Source organism: Sorex fumeus, unplaced genomic scaffold, assembly GCF_029834395.1.
Source record: "Sorex fumeus unplaced genomic scaffold, SorFum_2.1 ptg000162l, whole genome shotgun sequence".
Lineage (NCBI taxonomy): Eukaryota > Metazoa > Chordata > Mammalia > Eulipotyphla > Soricidae > Sorex > Sorex fumeus.
In genome coordinates this window covers 1,303,719-1,319,951 of record NW_026606219.1, presented here as the reverse complement: position 1 = coordinate 1,319,951, position 16,233 = coordinate 1,303,719, and the positions used below count along the sequence as shown (strand labels likewise).

Sequence of the window (16,233 nt, the reverse complement as noted above, 5' to 3'; positions counted from 1 at the left end):
CTGCTTATGTGTGTGTGTTGGGGTGAGGTTGGGTCACACTCAGAGGTGCTCAGGAATGACTCCTGGTGGCTGCTTAGGGATTCATGTGGTGCCAGGGATTCAAACCAGTGTTGTGGCTGCTGCAACTGCATGCGACATAGGGGCCTTACCTACTGTACTATCTCTCTGGTCCTAGACTTTCTATTTTTGACTGCATTCTAAGGTGTCCAGGAGACCACGTAGTGTTGGGAATCAAACCAGGTTAGCTCCATGCAAGGCAAACACCTTAATGCTGGTACTACTATACCTCTTCAATCCTCAGAGTTGCATTTAAAAAAATCCCAAACTCTGTTTAAATGGGATCTTCAAGAACCCCTTAACTCTCAAAGCTACTACATCTTTGTAGAATGTTCTGATAATTAGAGCAGCCTTCCTATTAATGCACCCCATTTGCCTTTTATCACCTTTACACTGGAGTCACAGGAAAATTATTTCTATTTTCTCAAATAAGTTTTTCAGACAAACAGCAACATCCAAATAACTTTTTTTAAAAAAAATTTTATTAGTGAAACACCATGAGGTACAGTTGTGTACTTACAAATTTTTGTGTTTGGGTTTCAATTATACAATGTTCGAGTACCCATCCCTCCACCAGTGCCCATTCTCTACCACCACTGATCCCAGTATCCCTCCCACCCCCCGGACCCCCCACCCTACCCTGCCTCTGTGGCAGGGCATTCCCTTCTGTTCTCTCTCTCTTTTTGGGTGCTGTGGTTTGCAAAAGAGGCATTGAGTGGCAATCATGTTCGGTCTATAGTCTACTTTCAGCATGCATCTCCCATCCTGGGAAGATCCTCCCAACACCCTTTATTTGGTGCTCCCTTTTCTATCTGAGCTGCCTTTTCCCCTAGCATCCAAGCCATGGAGTGAACCTCCTGGTACTTATCTCGGCTACTCCAAGACAACTTCTTTTTTAAAAAATTTTTATTAGTGAAACGACATGATGTACAGCTGTAGACTTAGAAATTTTTGTGCTTGGATTTCAATTATACAACAATCAAATACCCATCCCTCCACCAGTGCCCATTTTTCACGACCACAGGTCCCAGTATCCCTCCCACCCTCCATCTCCCCCCCCCGGCCTCTGTGGCAGGGCATTCCCTTTTGTTCTTGCTCTCCTTCTGGGTGTTGTGGTTTGCAAAAGAGGCATTGAGTGGCAATCATGTTTGGTCTATAGTCTACTTTCAGCATGCTTCTCCCATCCTGGGAGGATCCTCCCAACACCCTTTATTTGGTGCTCCCTTCTCTATCTGAGCTCTCTTTTCCTTTAGCATGTGTGGCTGGCCTCCAAGCCATGGAGCAAACCTCCTGATACTAATCTTGGCCACTCTTGGCTGTTAGTCTCCTATTTTGTTACTTTATGTTCCCCAGATGAATGCAATCTTCCTATGTCTATCCTTCTCTGACTCATTTAGAAATTGAGCTCCCATTTGACCCAGCAATTTCTCTGGTTTATTCTTGACTTAAAAGTTTCTTCAGGGACTGGAGTGATAGTACAATGGATAGGGTGTTTGCCTTGCATGCGGCCGACCCAGGTTCGATCCCCGGCATCCCATATGGTCCCCCAAGCACTGCCAGGAGTAATTCCTGAGTGCATGAGCCAGAAGTAACTCCTGAGCATTGCTGGGTGTGACCCAAAAAAACCCCTCAAAAAATAAAAAAGGAAAAAAAAGTTTCTTCAGAATACATGGAGATAGCTGAGGAGATTGTAGAATATACTTTGCTCATAGGAGCCACAGGTTCAATCCCCAGCACCTTATGATCCTCCAAGTACCACTGTGAGTAAACCCCCTTCAAAGTTTCAACACAAAGGCAAAAGCTACTTTCCATTGGAAATACAAACAAAAGTATAATTAACTCGTTTTTTGTTCACTTTGGGGGGTTTGTTTTGTTTTGGGGTTACACCTGGTGATGCTCAGGGGTTACTCCTGGATCTGTACTTGGGAATTGGTCCTGTTGGTGCTCGGGGGCCATATGGAATGCCAGAGATTGAACCTGGGTTGGCGACATGCAAGGCAAGTGCCTTACATGGTTTTAACAAAGCACATTTATAGTTTCAGTTCTCCAACTATTTATCTAACAATTAACTTAACCCAAACAGTTATCCATTAATGGATAATGACAGAGATAGAGGAGGAGAAGGGTGGGGAAACAACCTTATCTCGACTTTTTTTCACTTCTGATTTGCCCAATAACTTTTGGCAATAACATTTCTCAAATATAGTGCAAATGTTTGTAAAAGCCCTCAGAAGTCCCTGAATGACACCATACAATCCTTGTAACATTGAATATATTCTCATGGATGAAAATATAAAGACTACCTTAAAATGTGTATTTAATTGATGCCTGATATAAGCATTCATAACGGTGTGACTGTATTTTTCTTGTGGTACTAGGGCTTGAATCTAGGGCTTCAAACAGTAGAGGTATGTGCTCTACCTCCTGAGCTATATCCCCAGTCCCTTGAATTTTGTGAGTTTAGCAGGGTTAATTTCCCTGGCATTTTTTTTCTTTTTGGGTCACACCCAGCAATGCTCAGGGGTTACTCCTGGCTCTGCACTCAGAAATTACTTCTGGCAGTGCTCGGGGGACCATATGGGATGCTGGGGATCAAATCTGGGTCGGCCGCATGCAAGGCAAAATCCCTACCCACTGTACTATCGCTCTGACCCTTCCCTGACAATTTTTAAAGATGATACTAAGGTTTTATCAGGTATTAGCCTGATAAAAATTTCTAGGTACAGTCGAAGTCCCTGAAGTTCTTTTTTGGTCCCTGGTATTTACAAGAATCATGACTTCTAAACATTTACTTCATCTTCCTCCTCTTTCCTTTTCCCCCATATGTATCAGTATAAAATAAGCATGTGAGATATTCTAAAGCCCAGATGTCAAAATAAAAGACATGACGCGGACAGTAGTTGATAGCTTTTATAATTTAATGAAAAAGTATTGGTAGAAAGGTGACATCTGAAAAAAGACGGAGCTAATCTTGAAAACTGGACTACATAAGACAAAATGAAAAAGTTAACAAAGAAGGTTAAGAGGTAATACTTCAAACAACAGCAAAATGTAGCAAATACATCTTAGGGCAATTGAAATTTACACAAATGAAGGCTCCTTCATTTAACAAGGAAAATTCTGTAAAAATATTACAACTATATTTCCCTGACTGAAATCCTTTTAGTCAATACTCTTCCCAATGGCATACATATGAAATTTGGCTGAAGCACTTTTTCACTGTTTGCTTTTCCTCTCACTCACTCATAATTAAAAGGCATGAAGTTACATAGGCTACTGAATTGGTCTCTAACAGAAGTTCACAACACAGCTCCATTATAATTTCTTTATCACGAAGGTGTCAAATTAATATCTACCCCAAAATAACTATGAAAAGCACAGAAACATAGTGCATTAAGTAGGTGAAATTATCTTCCTCATTTTGGATAATCCATAGCTTTTTTCATTCAAACAAAATACAGGACACCTACCACACATGCTATGGCGTGTTCACACATGTACACAGGCACAAAAGAAACATTTTGAAGATGTAGCCACAGTGAGGCAAAAATACAGAGCTTTTTGGAAAAAGAGGGTAAACACCAAAAGCAAAGGAACTCATTTCAAGGTCACAGGGACAAAATCAGGGAGAGAACTACTGAGTTTCCCATGCTGATGGAGAAAAGAGGGACCCCCCCCCCCCCGCCTTTACTGACTGGCACACCTTCAGCAGCTGGGCTGTCTTACCAGCATCTTTAGAAATCTAAAATGGCATTTTTCTTAAAATCTGAAAACTCCCACTACATTTTCCCAAACTAGAAGAAAGAGAATATTAATTTAAGGCTAAGAAGAAAAGAGCAGAGAATTATAGTCAGCTTCACATTTTAAAAACTGTAACATTTCCCCTTCTTTAAATGGGAAGCAGACATGTTTTATACCCCCTCCCCCAACAATGTAATTATTCTCTTCCTCCCCAAAATTAATGAAGGCTGATAGTTTGGGAACAGGGTGTAAGCAACTTCTGAAAAATGGCTCCAGCCTTTTTGCTTGGGAAATTTCCTCTGATTCAAAGTGGTACAAAGCTAAATTATATCCATGTGTTAAACACATGCCTTCAAATTCTGTTTGACAATAAAAATCTGTTTCAAAATTAAAGCAGGTAAGAATACTTAACCTCTGTGCATTTTACTATATTTTAATTATACCTCAATAAAAATTTTATAAACATTAAAGCAGGTATACAAAAACTGTCAGCCAAACTTATTTAAGTCAAACTTACTTGAAAATAACAAAAAACCCTGACCTGGCACAAATTCCCCCCCCCCCCACCCCGCAAAATGGTCTCACTTTGGGAAAGGCTCTGGGATCCTTCACAAATGCCTAAACTGAGTGAATCAGAGCATTTCCTTAGAAGTAGTACTTTTGTACTTTTGTAAACACTATCCACAATCAGCCTTTTACACTTGTTAGCGGGGGTGAAATAATTACAAGTGCGTCCCCAACAAACAAGTCTAGGAACAGGCACTGGACACCTAAAAGCAATAGGAGAATTGACTCAGTAAGGTGAGATACTGTGAAAGGAACTCATCCTTGTGCAAAAGCAAAGGAAGAGGGTAGTGAGCTTGACAGCATCTGAGATATTGGTCCCTGGTCTCTCCCTGAAGAGGGTTTCCAAGATACCAGTGTAATTAGGAATTTCCTACAGACAGAACTCTGGGAGTCACATGCTGTAGACAAGTAAGTCTTAGTGTTTGATTCATAATCTCTTGCAAATTTATTAACAGTGCAAGAAATCGTAATAGTATGTTCATTATTGTGTTAATGTATCTGAAAAGTTCTCCCAAAGTATTTACTGAGCAAATATCTTGGGCTGAGTTGTTCTCAATAGCCTCTGGTAAAAAACCTCTGGCAATCTCGATAATGTAGTTGTAAAAATTGGACTTGAAACCATTTCAAAAACTGCAAGTCAAACAGTTATGAAAACATTTTATCATTCTCACTACAACCCCTCCTAAAATATTCTAGAATCCTTTTGGTGTATGGTTTTTCCCCAATATATGAGGCACAGGCTCAAATATTCTTGAAATTTTTTAATCACCTCTGCATTGTACTATGAGAAAGGTGATGTGGTCTGCTTTTACCTCGGCAATCCCGCCTGGAATCACGGGACAGATTTTCCCTGTCTGAACTCTCCCTCTTTACCCTGACTTTTTCTTTAGTTCCCTCACTTTCTGGTTCGGAATCACTTAGCTCCACATCTGGGCAATAGCCATCATTTTCTTGATATGGAACTTTGCCTGCAGCCCGCCTAACGTGCTGCTTGCCCCAGTGCTGTTCCTTAGGGCCAATGTTCTTGGCAGGTTTGACATAGCGCTGGAGGTCCTCTGTGGTCCTCACCCACCTATTGGTGGTCTCCTTAAAGGACCGACTAAAGTGCTCCATGCTGGATTTCCTAAAGCTGCTCTGACTAGCTAAATGTGAGCTGAGCACAGGCTCACGGTCACAGAATGTCTCACTGGAGCTGTCTTTCTGGGTACCATCTCCTGAACAGCTGCCATCCACACCATTGGATTTGGTAAATTTGGAATTAGACTGATTTTTCCCATTCCCCATAGAGGACTGTCCATGAATGACAGCTGGAAGGACCAGAGGCTTACCCACTGACTGCCCGTGACATAACTCAGGAGACGAAGTTCTCCAAGCAGGACTAGGATCCTTTGCTTCACTCTTGGAATGGCCAAGGCTGGCCAGCAAACAGTGATTCTTGCCCTCTAGTGGGTATCTCGGGCATGATTTCATTCTCATTTCTAGTGGCTCCTGGGTGCCCCTTACACTGCGTACAGGGGAGCTGCTGCCAGGAGAGAGGGTTCCTTGATCAGGCTCTGTGGAGCTGTTCTGGCAGTCTTCTGAGGCTGACTTAGGCATTTTTAACTTTAAGGTAATTCTTGGTGGTGGGTAAAATAGTGAATTTTCTAGTGCATTTGTCAAAGGCAGTCCTGAGATAAAAAGGAAAGATGCTTTTAAACAACTGATTATATAACGACAGACTTAGTAATATCATGTGTACTACGGCAGAGTTATTCACATACCCAATCTTCATGTTTATCAAGTGCCTGTCTTTGCGTGTCTTCAAGCATTTTCACCTGCTCTTTCAGTTTTGAAAAGAATGTCACTAGTAATGGTTTAGAACAGAGTCTGTATGTTTATGTCCGTGTGTGTGTGTGTATGTATGTTTATATGGTTAGTGGGCAGTTCTCTACTTATGCCATATATATATGCCAGGGTTGAGACACTTTTTGTCTGCTAAGGACCACTGGATATTTATAACATCATTTGAAGTCCATATAATATAGGCAGACAGGCTATTGACAACTGACAAGAAGCATGCATGACTGGCTTACCAGGGCCAGACCATATGATTTGGCTACATGGACTGTGGGCCACTCTTGTTAGACATTTCAGATTCTACTCTCCCATCTCTCCTGGTCTCCCGAAGGCAAGTAAAATACATATTCAGAAATGTAGTACAGGTTTTAGAATTTGTGCTAAAATATTCTATCTAGCTTGAAGTATTTGAATAGGTGGTTTAACTTGACATTAGTAGAAGTAGCAGTGGATGTTTCCCACATATATTATGACCCTAAACAAAAATAATTTCATGATTACAAATGACCTTCATAAAAGCATGGGGTAGGTTTCATAGTGACAAGGCCAGCAGGAAGGACTTATGATATTCCAACCAGTGCCTGCTACGTGCTTGGCCTGAGGAATACTGGCAGTAACCTAGCTATGTCACTTGTCAATCATTTTAGAACAGATCTTCCTCTGTTATTCTGAGGGCTCTATAGAGAAAACTATCAAAAAATTCTTCCATGTATATGGATTTGATTTTTCCCCTCGCCATCTTCCTTTAGCCTCATAAAGATGACACCGAGAAAGAACTATGATGCTCCAATAGGAATCTTATGTTCCCTAAGGATCCATGCTAAATGGCCACAGTCCTCATTGCTACCAGAGGTTGCTACGTAGGATGCCACAAGTCACAATGAGGCTGGATCCCACCCATTAGAAACCACATAGTCTAGGGACTGTTTTCAATAGCATACAGGGACGCTTCTCCATTGTCATTGGGCTCTCCTGGTTGAACCTTGGAAGATCCAGGATTCTGCACACTTACCACGTGAATCCTGATTACCCAGGCTCTGTACTAAATGAGCCACTGAACATGACTATTATGATTCCAGTCAAGTTCTCCATGCTTAGATACTGTAATTACGTTCACCTGTTTCTCCTATTATGGCTCCCATAGTGTCTGTCTGAGACTTAGACTATCTCTTGTAGATGTGAAATTCTCCCAATCTCATTTTGAGATATCTTGATTCCTAAGCTTACAGTGGAATTGGTTGTGTAAGATTAGGTTGGACAGGAAATGTGGCATCTGGTCACAAATTTTGAAGGTTTTGAAGATTTTAAGATCAACATTAAAATTTAAATTGTTAAATAGGATATAACCAGAGTCTACAGTATTTCCTTGAACACTGTAAACATACAGATTACCTGCAGCAGTTTCCTGGTTAGCAAGCTGGACTTGTAAACTGAAGATCTGTTCCTGTATTTTGGTTTGTGACAATTTCATCTTCTCTCGTCTGCTTATCATGTAACATAGATTTCGGACCTGAAAACCCAATCCCCCACAAATAGAGATTTTGGTCACAATATACAAACATAGCAACTGAAATTATTTAATTAAAATTAAAGTAACTAAAGTCTGGGAGTGGGGGGTAGTGTGAGGAGAGAAAGCAGAACCCAAGAGCAGGTCAGATGTTGGATATGGTTACCATTTCCATCAGCAACACAAACAAAATGCTCCAAAATCACCTCCTAATATTCTCTCTGCACGACCATGGGCTCCATACTTATTTGCACAGTCAGGTAGGGAAGACTGGTGATCTGAAGTGCCAGGAATCAATCCCAGGCCTTCTGCATGCAAAGCATGTGCTCAGTCTCTTCAGCTAGTTCTCTGGCCCCCAGGATCTGGTATGATTTGCTAATGAATGCTGGACCAGCAGGATAAAGGTCATCTGGGAAGACTGAAAGTAGCTTTTCTGTTCACACTTTGTATTTCATTTTCCACATCCACAACGATCAATTCTTGTCCCATACTCCCAGACTTGGAAAATCATTAAACTTTTCTGTGATCCAGTTTATGAATTTTTAAACAGGGATAATCAATAGTGCTTTCTTCATAGGCTCATCATAGATTCAATGAGTTACTATGATTGATATATACATATGTCATATGGGGGGGTGGTTGGGCCATACCTGGCAGTGCTTGGGGACTACTACCAGTGACACTTAAAGGATTGACCATGAGATACTGGAATCAAACCGAGCTCTCCTGTACCCAAAGCATGTACTCAGCACCTGAGAAATCTCTCCAATCTATGTGTACCAAATTTTATTACTTTTATCCCATATTTTAAAATATGAGTAAAAGGGCCAGAGAAACAGTTCAATAGGCTAAGCACAGGCTTTACATGCTGGGGCCCAAGACTGCAGCTAATGGCCCATGCATTGCTGGGTATGGCCCCAAAAACTTAAAAAAAAGTTTTATGGGCTAAAATGTGGGCAGGACCACTAGATGAGAGAAAGGACCACTATGACAATGATAGAGGTAAGTGATCACTCTGGACAAAACTGGCTGCTGAAAGGAGGTAAAATGATATGCATAATACCCTTTCAGTAAGAGAATTGCAGCAAACCATACTGCACTGCCTCAAATGAAAAAAGAAAAGGGTCTGCCATAGAGGCAGTCTATGGGGCAGGAGGGCAACTGGGGACACTGATGGAGGAAAGTGGATATTGGCAAGTGAACTGGTCCTTGACCATTGTACTACTGAAAGTCAATCATGAATAACTTTATAAATTTGTGTCTCACAATGATACAAGTAAACAGTTTAAAAAAGTGCATGAGTTAAAGTACATTTAAATACAAATAACCCCTTCCCACAAAAATCAAACACAAATACTATTTTTACACTACAATATGGCCTTTAGAGAACAGTGGTTCTCACTAGAACCAAACAGTGATCTAGATGACACTGTGACTATCATGAAGAGATGTACTGGTTTCTAATGGGTAAAAAGCATGTGCTCAGTCTCTTCAGCTATTAAAACATCCTGCAGTGTAGAAGACAAATCTGCACAACAAAAAAAATGTCTAGCCCAAATGTCAACAGTGCCTGCTTCCAAGATGGATCCACTTTTTGTTTCATGAACTGTCTATCCACTGTAATATGAATCCACAGCTTCATTGGCAAAGATAATTTTAAAGACTAAATCTAACCAATATCATTTCCAAAAGTAATGTTTAATTTTAATATAAAATGATTAAACCATACAGATTAAAATGGCAGAATTAGCATATATAGCACTTAATTTTCCTTGAACCCATTCTAGTTGAGTCTCTTAATATGGGAAGTTAATTTGAACTGTTTCAACAGTTCATTTCAAATATTTGCTAAGCAAACAGTGCCCAGTGCATATTTTTCTTAACTGTGATAAAATTTTAATGATATGAAAACCAGGTGACAAATGCCAAAGCAAAAATAAAGAATAATTACTTCGAATTTAAAGTTCATAGCACTTATAAGTGGGTCTTTTTCAACTCCCTGAACATGTCTAGAAAATTTAATCAGTGCCCAATGTTTAGGGTCACAGTTGAATCAGAAGATAAGCAGTGATACTGAAGACCACACTATAAATTAGCTGAACTTCTCTATATTGGTTTTTTTTTCTTTGCTTTTGGGAATTCTCAGAGATCATTCCTGGCGGTGCTTGGGAGACCCTATGAGATGCTGGGGTTAGAACCTCGGTTCTGGCCCCATGACCTTCTATATATTTTTACAGTGCTAGGGATCAATTTTAGCTTAGGGCCTCATACATGCAAGGAATGTACTCCACTTGTGAACCACATCCCTGATCCTGCACTGACATTTAAAAAATAAAACTACATAGGGCCAGAAAGAGCAAAACAAGCAAAACCAGTAAATCATTCTTTGCATGCAGGAGGTCTGGGGTTGATCCCCAGCACATGGTTCCCTGAACACCATGTTGGGAATAGCTCCTTAGCACTACGAGCTGTGGCACAAAAATAAATATATAGAAACAAAATGGACTAAAGCTAGAACTACCTCTCTCTCCTAATCTTTTCTTACATTTTTTTTGGTTTTGGGTTACACTCCATGGTGCTCAAGGGTTACACCTGGATCTGCATTCAAGAATTACTCCTGGTGGTGCTCGGGGGACTATAGAATGCCAGGGATGAAACCCAGGTTGGCCATGTGCAAGGTAAGCACCATACCCACTGAACTCTCTTCCAGACCCCTTTTTAAAAACTTTTGTGCTGAATAGCATCCAGTGCTTTGTCTTTGCAAAGCAAGCAATCTGCTGTTGAGCTATATCCTCTTCCTTTACATACAGTGTTATGTAAACCAAGACCTACAAAACCAGTCACAAAGAGTAGTTCACCTTACCCTTTCTAGGTCCTGACGTAGATGCATAAACATTCTCATGCGAGTGTGAATACTCTCTTCTTTTGGCTGCACCAGACCATTTTCTTCATCCTCCCTTGGTGGAAATAACGGCTTATTGAAATTGCTTTTCCGTTTTAGTTTCCAGTAGTTATAGATAAAGTCGGCCGCAACTGTGGACATCTCCAGCTCTGTGGCCACATCTTCTGCACGGACTAGGGTGTAGAACTCCTCCTCCAGCTCCCGAAGCTTCTGTGCCCTTAGACTTATCTTCTCGCTTTTGGCCTGGCACTGCTCTGTAGCTCTGTGTAGAGTGTACTCAGACTCTCCCAGTTTCTGCCTGTTTTGGCTGTGCTTGAGGCAGTATGATTTGAACTTAACTTCATCTCCTTCATCTAGGATGGTCTTCATCTCTAGGCTATGCTCAAAGGCACAGGTGACATGAAAGGCAGTAATGCAGCTTTTTACTGAGCACTGCAGGAAAAGAAGATGTGTTAAGAAAGTGGGGCTGGGGGGAAGGTGAAACTTTACATTCTAACATCTAAATTGAGAGCCTTGGGGCCAGAGAAATAACATAGTGGGTGGGACACATACCTTGCATGTAGCCCATAAAAAAAAAATTGAAATATCATAGAAAGCAAAGGTAAGAGGGAGGATTGGTTCTAATTTGACCATAATAGAAGCTGTACAAGTAACAAAGAAAATCTGCTCTTATAAAAAGAAAGTTTGAGTAGTATTTGTTTATGAGCCACTACTGATGATGCTTAGGGGTTACTATTGGCTCTACACTCAAGAATTCTTCCTGGCCGTGCTCAAGGGACCATATGGGATGCTGGAGATCGAACCCAGGTTGGCTGCGTGCAAGGCAAGCAAGCGCCTTACCTGCTTTTTGAGTAGTATTTCTTTCTTTTTTTATTGAAACACCGTGAGAGCAGTTACAAAGTTTTTGGTTTAAGTCTCTGTCATACAATAATGAAACACCCAACCCTTCACCAGTGCACATTTTCCACCATCCAAAACCCCAGTATGCCCCCATCCCCCTGTGTGGTAGACGATTTCCACGTTACTCTCTCTCTACTTTGATTACATTCAATATTTCGACACCAAACCCACCATTATTTGGGATTTTACCCTAACACTCAGATCTGCCGAAAAGGCAATATTAGACAATTTGTTTTCTATTGCTGATTATGAATTGCATGTGATTACGCATGTGCATGATTTTGGAATTCTGAAGTTTTAATAATTAAATCTGGAGGAATTTCTGCCAAAAGCTAATGGGTTCCGAGCTTTGTTTTTTTTTTAATTTTTATTAGTGAGAGGTACAGTTGTAGACTTACAAATTTTTGTGCTTGGGTTTCAGTTATACAATGATCAAATACCCAATCCCTCCACCAGTGCCCATTCTCCACCACCACTGATCCCAGTATCCCTCCCACCCACCATCCCCCCCATCCCACTCTGTCTCTGTGGCAGGGCATTCCCTTCTGTTGTCTCTCTCCTCTTGGGTGTTGTGGTTTGCAAAAGAGGCATTGAGTGGCAATCATGTTTGGTCTATAGTCTACTTTCAGCATGCTTCTCCCATCCTGGGAGGATCCTCCCAACACCCTTTATTTGGTGCTCCCTTCTCTATCTGAGCTCCCTTTTCCTTTAGCATGTGTGGTTGGCCTCCAAGCCATGAAGCAAATCTCCTGGTACTAATCCTGGCCACTCTTGGGTGTTCGTCTCCTATTTTGTTACTTTATGTTCCCCAGATGAATGCAATCTTTCTATGTCTATCCCTCTCTTTCTGACTCATTTTGCTTAGCATGATACTTTCCATGTAGTACCTCGTTTCTGAGTCTCTGGGATCACGGCCAATAAGCAGCTCGATCAGCAGCCAGAGGGCTCATTTGTGGGCCTTGAGCAGCATTTCTTATCCTCGAATAAAAGTCATGCTGTGGACTGAAGCGATAATACAGCAGGTAGGGCATTTGCCTTTCATGTGATTGACCTGGGTTTGATCTCCAGCATCCCATATGATCCCCCTGAGCACTGCCAAGGGGAATTCCTTAGTGCAGAGCCAGGAGTAACCTCTCTGAGCATCGTTAAGTGTGAGCCCAAAACAGAAATCAAGAAACAAGTCATACTTTCCTCCCCACCCCAATGAGACCACAAGTCACCACCCACAAACGGCCTCTCTAGCTCTTGATCAAGCTGCTTAATGGCCACGATCCCAGAGACTCAGGAACAAATCTCGGAACCCAGCAGGTTTTGGCAAGACATCCCTCCAGATTTAATTGTTAAAATTTCGGAATTTCAAAATCGCGCATCCACTACTGCAGCCATGCGACATCATATGTTATTCATAACTAGCAATAGAAAACAAATTGTCTACTGTTGCCTTTTTGGCAGATCTGAGTGTTGGGGTAAAATCTCAAATAATAATGGTGGGTGTGGTGTCGAAATGTTGAATGTAATCAAAGTATAGAGAGAGTAATTTGGAAATCATCTGCCTTACAGGTAGGAGGAGGATGTGGGCTGGGGGTATACTGGGGATTTTGGTGGTGGATAATGGGCACTGGTGAAGGTACAGCTGTTTCATTGTATGACTGAGACTTAAACCCGAAAGCTTTGTAACTGCTCTCATGGTGATTCAATAAATAAAATTATAGGAAATGGGGAAAAAAGTAAGGTGGAGTTCATGCCCAATTCAATCAGCCTAATCAGTGGCTGAATAAATAGCAGTACTCGTACATAAAAAAAAACAAGTCATACTGTACCCTCTGTGCTCCCCATATCACTTGGTTTATGTGACATAAAATAACTAAAGGGTAGCCAAACACAGATCGTTTCTCATCAAATTTATAGATAGTAGAGACAAATATAATTTTTTAGTGAACAAGGTAGTTATCATTGAATGAAACTGGCTTAGAAAGATGTGAGAGGAGATGAAGAGAAAAAATACTTGTTCAAAAGAGTACATGGGCTTTCCAGAGTGGTAAAACAAGCAAGCAGAGAGACAAGCAAGTGTGATACATGTTAAAGGTGGAACAAGGACTTGAAGAGCTAAATATAAATTACTAAAACAGGACAATCTGTGAAGGCTAGTGACATGGCTCAAGTGGTATAGCACATGCCTTGCATGTATTAGGTTTTGGGTTTGATCCCCAGCACCATATAAATGTACCCTTTACTGTCAGGTGTGGCCTGGTGGTTTCTGTAACCACAGGTCATGGTCCTGGGCCTCTGAGCATCATTCTGTGTGATTGCCATACAATATATAAAAAGACAACACATTCATAAGAATTTGGACCTGATTTGTGCGTAGGGTTTACTTCTGGCTCTGTGCTCAGGGATCACTCCTGGTGGGACTCAGGGATTGAATCCTGGTTGGTCCTGTGCAAGGCAAGCAGACAACCCACTGTTCTATCATCTGGCCCCAGAACTGGGAACTTAAGAAGAAAAATAGACTGCCCTTTTGGCAAAACAACATAAAATCCAGTTATGGTTTTAAAAATTCTGTGATATCTATCTATAGTTGGAGGGCCATATATTTTAGTGGTAAAGGACCATTCAAAGATATAAATGGGTTAAATTTAAAATTTAAATTTATAAATTTAAACCCATAAATTTAAGGTTCTGGTGCCAATCAAATATCATTTCCTTTTTTTCCAAACACATATATTTAGCATTCTATTAAACAAAATACACTTTTAATATATCTTATTTATTTCTCCTTTAATTGCCATTTTTGGGGGTGTGGTTATATGCTTTCATTTCTCTTTGGTTATGTGCTGGAGCATAGCACAGCAGGTAGGGCAATTGCCTTGCACGCGGCTGACCCAAGTTCGATTGCTTAAGGTGATGGAGAGGTATTATTGCATTAATTAACATAAAGCTTTCATAAGATATAATTTTCATATAATAAAACATCACTTTTAAGTATATATATTTCAGTGGTTTATAGTGTATCTGAAGTATTGTGCAACCATCACTAAATAATTCTAGTATATTTTCATCATTATCCACAAAGAAACCTTTTGTCCATTTGCAGTAATTTCCTTTCCCCAAATCCGGTCTCAGTCACCAATATTTGACTTGTGTCTCTGCAGATTTTCCCTGCTTAAATATTCAATATAAATGGAATTACATAACATGTGTTTGTTTCTGCCTGATTTCTTTTTCACTTAGTATATTTTCAAGGTATATTCATATTATAGCATATATCAGTGTTTAATGCTTTAAAAATATGGCATTTAAAAATATGACAAATCCATCTTTTTAGTTTGTTTTGGTTTTGGGACACACCCAGCAGTGTTCAGGTTTGCTGTGAATAGAACCTGGGTCAGCTGCATGCAAGGCAAGTGCCTGCTTACTGTCCTATTTCCCTGGCCCCAATATACCACATTTCTTTACCCATTCACCACCTGAGGGATATTTACGTTGTTTTCATTTTGAGGTACAATGAAATATATTGCTAAGAACATTTGTGTACACATTTGCGCCACATCCCTACCCTTCATGTATTGTCCTTTTTTAGTCATTAATATTTGCCTCTACCTTCTATAAATTTGATCTGAGAAATATCTGCTTTAGCTTGCCATTTTTGGGGGTGTGGTTATATGCTTTCATTTCTCTTTGGTTATGTGCTGGAGCATAGCACAGCAGGTAGGGCAATTGCCTTGCACGCGGCTGACCCAAGTTCGATTCCGTCCCTCTCAGAGAGTCCGGCAAGCTAACAAGAGTATCCCGCTGCACAGTATAGCCTGGCAAGCTCCCTGTGGTGTATTCGATATGCCAAAAACAGTAACAAGTCTCACAATGGAGACGTTACTGGTGCCCGCTTGAGCAAATTGATGAACAATGGAAGGACAGTGCTACAGTGCTATGTGCAATAAAGATTAGCTTTACCGAAAGAAAGCTTTGACTCTTTATCCCCAGCTCCAAGCAACAAACTAAATTCTTGGACTGCCTTGCTTACTAAGAGTGCTTATTTAGGGGCACAGAGGTTATAGTATATATGTTATAGTTACAGGGGTTGTAGTGCTTTCCTTGCATGCAGCTAACTCCAATTTCATCCCTGACATCACATGGTCCCCAAGCACTATTGGAGTGACTTCCAAGACCAAGAATAACACTCAAGAACCCCTGGGTGTGGCTCAACCTCCCCCCAAAAGAGTAAGTTTATTTGACTGGGATGAGCCTTGGGCAATATCTGATAGTCAGTGCTAATCATGATTCATGGCAGAGGTTCTACGCCATGTGGTATCAGTTTGACCTTTGGAGATGATGGAGATTAAGATCAGCCATGTAGGTGGTCAGCTGTGTCTATGTGACCAATATCAAGGGAGAATTTTGCTTGGCAAGACTCTTATTACTATATATCATTATTGGGAGAAAGATTCACTGTCCACATGACTCTACTTGGAGGGGGCAAGTAGAAGCTCCATGCCAGGTATGTAGCTTTGCTTATTTTAATTTATATCCTTTGTACATGTAATTAAATACATGTAATTATGTGTATAATGATATCTCTGAATTCTGTGAGTCCTTGTAGTAAATTATTAAAGCTGAGGATTAATCTCTTCTTTTTTGGGGTGGGGAAGCCATACCCAGAGGTGCTCAGGGGGGTATAACTGGCTCTGTGCTCAGGAGTGACCTCTGGCCTTGTTTAGGGGACCAT

The 16,233-nt window shown here is 40.8% G+C and overlaps 1 protein-coding gene across 2 annotated transcripts in view; it reads right to left on the bottom strand.

The window, feature by feature from the left end:
* Nucleotides 1-2,963: 2,963 nt before the first annotated feature.
* JADE3 (jade family PHD finger 3) overlaps nucleotides 2,964-16,233 on the bottom strand; it is a 211,645-nt gene continuing 198,375 nt past the window's right edge. For both annotated transcript variants that reach the window (XM_056107343.1, XM_056107344.1), the window contains exons 9-11: nucleotides 10,572-11,042; nucleotides 7,594-7,711; nucleotides 2,964-6,032 (exon numbers count right to left, since the gene is read on the bottom strand). In XM_056107343.1, the coding sequence (XP_055963318.1) occupies nucleotides 5,131-6,032; nucleotides 7,594-7,711; nucleotides 10,572-11,042 (1,491 nt within the window). In that variant the 3' untranslated portion in view covers nucleotides 2,964-5,130. The remainder of the gene's footprint in view (nucleotides 6,033-7,593; nucleotides 7,712-10,571; nucleotides 11,043-16,233) is intronic.